The sequence below is a fragment of the Mirounga leonina genome, unplaced genomic scaffold, assembly GCF_011800145.1.
Source record: "Mirounga leonina isolate KUSES-001 unplaced genomic scaffold, KU_Mleo_1.0 Mir_168, whole genome shotgun sequence".
Lineage (NCBI taxonomy): Eukaryota > Metazoa > Chordata > Mammalia > Carnivora > Phocidae > Mirounga > Mirounga leonina.
This window is the reverse complement of record NW_023270426.1, coordinates 59,888,465-59,894,464: the sequence shown is the minus strand read 5'-3', so window position 1 is coordinate 59,894,464 and position 6,000 is coordinate 59,888,465. Positions and strand designations below refer to the sequence as shown.

Sequence of the window (6,000 nt, the reverse complement as noted above, 5' to 3'; positions counted from 1 at the left end):
AAAGAAAGAAAGAAAGAAAGAAAGAAAGAAAGAAAGAAAGAAAGAAAAAGAAAGAAAGAAAGAAAGAAATCTCAAAACTGTCCTATTCCCCTGGCTGCTTCTGCCACTCCCAGGTTCACACTGCCTTGTTCTCTCACCTGGATACAGCTAACGGTACTTAACTAGCGCCCATGCCAACTCTTCTGTCACCAGTTCACTACCAACAGGGAGATATTTCTAAAATACAAATGTTACCACGTCACTTGTTTAATTCTATGATTTCCCCTAGAAAAAGGTTCAAATTTCCTACTGTGCTTTACACAGGTCCCACATCACAAGCCTCATCTCCTACCATTCCCTAATTTCTACCCCTACTATGTTTCTTCTCATTTCCCCAAATTCACTATACTTTCTAATGTTGTACAGCTTATGCTGTACAGCTTAAAACTTATAAAGTTTTCTTTCTGGGGTGCCTGGGTGGCTCAGTCGGTTGGGCGCCTGCCTTCGGCTCGGGTCACAACCCCAGCGCCCTGGGATCAAGCCTCGCATTGGGCTCCCTGCTCAGCGGGAAGCCTGCTTCTCCCTCTCCCTCTGCGTGTCGCTCTGCCTACTTGTGCTCTCTCTCTGTCAAATAAATAAATAAAATCTTTTTTTAAAAAAAGTTTTCTTTCCATTGATCTCCTGGGAATGTGGTAATGGATATACGGAATCATTTCCATTTCAGTATAAAGAATAGCAGGTAGGAAGAACACTCCATGCAGATTCATTGGAAAGTAGAAGGGGGTGGGACGAGGAAATGAGGTACCAACCTGAATGAGCATCCAGCTGAACTGGCAAAGATACAGATAATGTGTGATGGCAGCCACAGCCGAACAGCTCTCATCTGTGAGTTGGGGACTTGTATATGCAGACACCAGAAACACAATCTGTAAGAAACAATACCTGTATTTTTAAATCATGCTAAAATTAATCAAGAATATTAAGAAAACAAACTGTTTTCTCATCAGAATCTAGAATTCAATGACTCAAAGGACAATGAGTTGATTTGTTGCTCAAACTGAGATGACAGTCATTCTAAAAATGGCGATACATAGATTTTTATGTTTATTCCATTTATTTATTTGAATATAGTTGACACACAGCTTTGCGCAGCGGCAGTACCATGGCCAGTGAGGTTTACACAAGGCATGATCATTGCTACTTGAATATAGTTTACACAATGTTACATTAGTTTCAGGTGTACAACTTAGTGATTTGACAAGTTTATACATTATGCTGTGCTCACCACAAGTGTGGCTGCCATCTGTCCCGTTACATCACCACTAATAGCGTCAACTATTTTCCTCATGCTGTGCGTTTTCTGGATTTTTACATTTCTAAGATACAACGAATTATATGAAATTATGCTACATATTGCTCTGGTCTGTCAAGAAAGAGGTGATTTTCGGGCGCCTGGGTGGCTCAGTTGGTTAAGAAAGAGGTGATTTTCAAAGTAAACCCTGTTCTTATCATGAATGGACAAGAATCCCATGAAATACATTTATTTTGGCTAAGTAGTAAAGAGAAAATAGACATTCATTTAAGTCAAAGCTAGTAAGAGGGAAAAGAAAGAAGAGCAAAAACTCTGATTTTACCATCATCTGCATCTTCTTGTTGTGAAGTAACATATGTAACAAAATAGACTTCAATTTAAAATTATAAATCTTAGGATAAACTTACTCCTTGGATTTTTATTTTTATTTCAACTGCCCCCAAGACTTTGGTCAAGAGAAAGCTTCACAATGAGGCCTTTCTTGACCACACTGTTTAAAATTATACCTTCCTTTCTTCTCTCCTTCCCACACACGTGATACCCCTACCCTTATCTCTTTATTTTTTATTTTTTCTTAACACTTATCACCTTCTAACATGCTCTGTAATTTGTTTATTCACTATGTTTCTTGGTTATTGTTCATCTCATCTACTAGAATGTCATCCTTACGAAGGTAGGATCATTGAATGCTTTAGTCACTGATGTATCCCAATCACACAGCCCAGTGTCTGGCACATAGTAGATAGTCAATAAATACTTGTTGAATAAGTGAATAAATAAAGGAAGTGAAACACTCTTGTGGGTTCTATTTTGTATTCTCTACATTATATGATTACTGTGTTAAATTTTGTAATGACAAGTGCAGATGGCAAGGGAAAATTTGGAGCAATGATAGTATACCATAACTTCTCAAGGAATAACCTCCCTTTTTAGGACAGTGACCAGGTCTTTCTGATTTTATATTTTAATAAGCTACCACTATGTCTGGAATATACAAATGTCCAATAAATAATTGTTTAAGGAAAGAATGATTGATTCTAAAAAGACGGTTGTGACAAGGAGAAAACTGACTTATGCCTCAAAACCCAACCTCTTTTTTTTTTTTTTTTAAGATTTTATTTATATGAGAGAGAGAGAGCCCAAGAGGGGGTAGGGTTAGAGGGAGAAGCAGACTCCCTGCTGAGCAGGGAGCCCGATGTGGGACTCGATCCTGGGACTCCGGGATCATGACCTGAGCCGAAGGCAGTCGCTTAACCAACTGAGCCACACAGGCGCCCTCAAAACCCAACTTCTAAGAAAGAAACATAAATACCTTTACATCTGTTTGAATTTTTAAGAATAAATAATGTGCTCAAAAACATATTAGAACAATGTGACCAAGTACTGTTTTTATTTTCAAATGAAATATATGTCTCCCCAATCCTTTTGTTCTAAAGGTTGTGTCCATTAAATCTCCTTGAAAATTTCTACCCAGTGGTGGTCCTAGGGTAGCATCACTTGGGTGAATTTGTCAGGATCTGGAGTGAGGCCTTACATGCTCTCAACATCTCCACTTTGCAAGGCAAGACTCACCATAACCAGCCTAGTCAATTAACGAAGAACTGAAATGCTAATTAATAAATTTAAAATAATATGTAAATCTCATGCCATGCTGAAGTGACTCTTCGCTCTTGGAAATTATTGAGTACTTCCTGTACCAAGTATAGAAGAAAAAAAAAACCTTTTTCTTTCTTTTTTTTTTTAAGCTATAGACACTAAACTCAGTGTCAGGAAAGAAGAAAGGAAGGGAGGGAGGGAGGGAGGGAGGGAGGGAGGGAGGGAGAATTTTAACCTTTTATATTCTTTCCTTTTACAAAGTGGCATCTATTTCAATAAAGATTTTATAAGCATACCTAAAATAAATTTGAGCGTCTCTAATTCATATTTTATAATATGGATTGCATTGAAGTTTATTTGGTAGTTTTGTTCTAATCAACCTGAACAGTTTGCTACGTGAGACAATGGTGTAATCCAAATTGTAATTGAATATGCTTAGTTTCAAGCATTCTATGAGACTATTTATAAATGGTATGCTAATTTGAATAATTCTTTTTCTCTTAAAAATTTCTTTTTTTGAAACAAATTAGTACAGATTATTGTTTAAACTGCATTTACTTTCAGAATACAGTTTTTTTTTTTTTTAAGATTTTACTTATTTATTTGATGAGAGAGAGAGCACAAGCAGGGGGAGTGGCAGGCAGAGGCAGAGGGAGAAGCAGGCTTCCCGCTGAGCAGGGAGCCCGATGTGGGACTCGATCCCAGGACCCCGGGATCATGACCTGAGTCAAAGACAGTCGCCTAACCAAATGAGCCACCCAGGTGCCCCACAGAATACAGTTTTAACACCCAAAATTCTCTTAAGATTTGACTTCTTCATATTTTATTATGTTTTAATCTTCTTTTCGAAGTCATAAAAATAGCAGTTACAAATCTACTTTTGTAAATTATGAACATTCTTCCAGAATGATCTTTAAATTACGAGAAATACTTCCATCTGTACGGGAGTAGATTAGTCAGCAAGAGAAGGCTGACCTGTCACAATGCACATTGCTACAACAGGGATGGGCTAAGAATACTTCAGTGAACCAGCTATTACATGTAACCAGGCCTATCTAAAATTAAATTAAATTGAGTTAAAATACAAATTAAATGGTAAAGTAAAATAAAATGCCACCTCTTAGCATATTTAGCACACATATCTTTAAGGCACATAGCGTAAGAAGAAATGAACTTTTACCATTGTTCTTTTACTCAAACACACAGAGATGACCAGGAAAAAGATTATTTTCACAGTCAATTCTCTGGATGCATTAAACACCAAAACAGAAAAAAAAAATGTTTTTTCCAAAGGTTCTCAGTCACTCATGTATTGCTTCATTCAGTACGTAGGTGAGTACCTACTATTCCCAAAGCCTTATGCTATCTATGTGAGATGGACAATGTGGTGGCATGGCAGCAAAGTGCTACATGTCTTCCCTTGTTTTCTTGTGTAACCCATATATTAATGACATGAAGTCATTACTGTTTTTATACCAAGTTAATAAATGATGAAAGAGGATCTGATATGGGAATTAACTTTTTAGAGGTCATTAAACATATTCTAAAGTTAAAGTGGGATTCAAATCCTGGTGTTCTGTTTTATACAGTGTTCTTTGCAGAACACCATGCTGCAACCTACAGGGCTAAATCAAGCACAAATCCCACCTCAAAGTGCTGAAATTCTAGTTCACTCTTTCTCAATCCTTTTGTTTTTAAAGATTTTGTTTACTTATTATTTATTTATTTATTTATTTATTTATTTATTTATTTATTTGAGAGAGAGAGCATGTGCATACGTGGAGGGAGGGGCAGAGAGAGAGAGAGAAAATATCTCAAGCAGCCTCCAAGCTGAGCACAGAGCCTGACATAGGGCTCCATCTCACGACCCTTAGATCATGACCTGAGCTGAAATCAAGAGTTGGACACCTAACAGCCTGAGTCCCTCAGGTGCCCCTCTCAATCCTTTTTAACCAGTGGTGCATATCCCACCAAAGGTTCATAATGACAACAGAATACAATGCCAATAGCAAATATACTACTACTCTTAATTCTATATTTATATAACATATATATATCTTAACTAAAGAGAAAAGAAAAATATATTTCTGCAGACAGAGTATCTGATATATTCTGTTAGTAACTTATAAAATTCTTTGCTTCTTGTGGTTGATGAGAGCTCTACTGTACCCATGTATTGTTTTCACATTAAATATGGAGCATGTGTCTTTGTTTGCTTGGGCTAAATAATAACCAATAATAAAAGTTGGTTTTCCTGTAAACATCAATTCTCAGTACTCCTTATATACCCCTCCCCCTGTTTACTATGGATATTTTCACTCTGCTCTATGAAATGCCCTCTCTCTACTCCCTATCTCATCCAAAATCTACTCAGTTTTTCCAAGACCAGTTCAAATTTCACCTGCCTACTGAGATCATGATAAGCTCCCAGACTTTTCTATTTTTTAAAGTGGGAAAGCACTTGTTATTGAGCATTTATAATGAGCCAAATGTCATCCTTTCTAATAGGAGAGTGCCTAAGGGTAAAGCCAAACACAAGATGCAATAAAATATGACAGGTGTTATCATAGGGTATGGAGTAAAATACCAGGGAAATACAGTCAAGATTGATTAGTTCCACCTGTGGGAGTCAAAGAAATATTTAAAGAGGAAACAGAATTGTCTTGGTTTGGCCTTTAAGTCCCATCTGCTCCACCTACTCTTCCTAAGCTTATCTTCCACAAGGCTTTTCCAAACATTCTACTCTAACTGTATTGATAGCTCTTCTTAAAACATGTTCCATCATCTCTCAACTCTTTGCCTTTGTTCTTCCTCTTCTTCCTACCTAGAATTTCTATTTCCCATTTTCCTCTGCTGACATCATGTCTATTTTTCAAGGTACCGTGGAAATGTCAACTCTATCATGAATATACGGCTCTTTCTTTCAACCATAAACTTTTCCTCCTCTGAATTTCTAAAATAGGATTCTATTAACATAAGTGTTGGTTTTCCTATAAACCTCAATTCTCCCAGTTTTTAGATAAAATCAGCCTTAATCTCTCAGAAAACTGTCAACTCCTTAAAGGCAACAATTTGATTTTATTCTCTATTATAATTATTTTGAAGTACATTTT

At 36.8% G+C, this 6,000-nt stretch overlaps 1 protein-coding gene across 1 annotated transcript in view; it reads right to left on the bottom strand.

Moving 5' to 3' along the window:
* Window positions 1-6,000, bottom strand: part of ADGRV1 (adhesion G protein-coupled receptor V1) — a 556,689-nt gene that overhangs the window by 173,949 nt on the left and 376,740 nt on the right. The window contains exon 84 of the mRNA XM_035014847.1: window positions 789-905. Within this exon, the coding sequence (XP_034870738.1) occupies window positions 789-905 (117 nt within the window). The remainder of the gene's footprint in view (window positions 1-788; window positions 906-6,000) is intronic.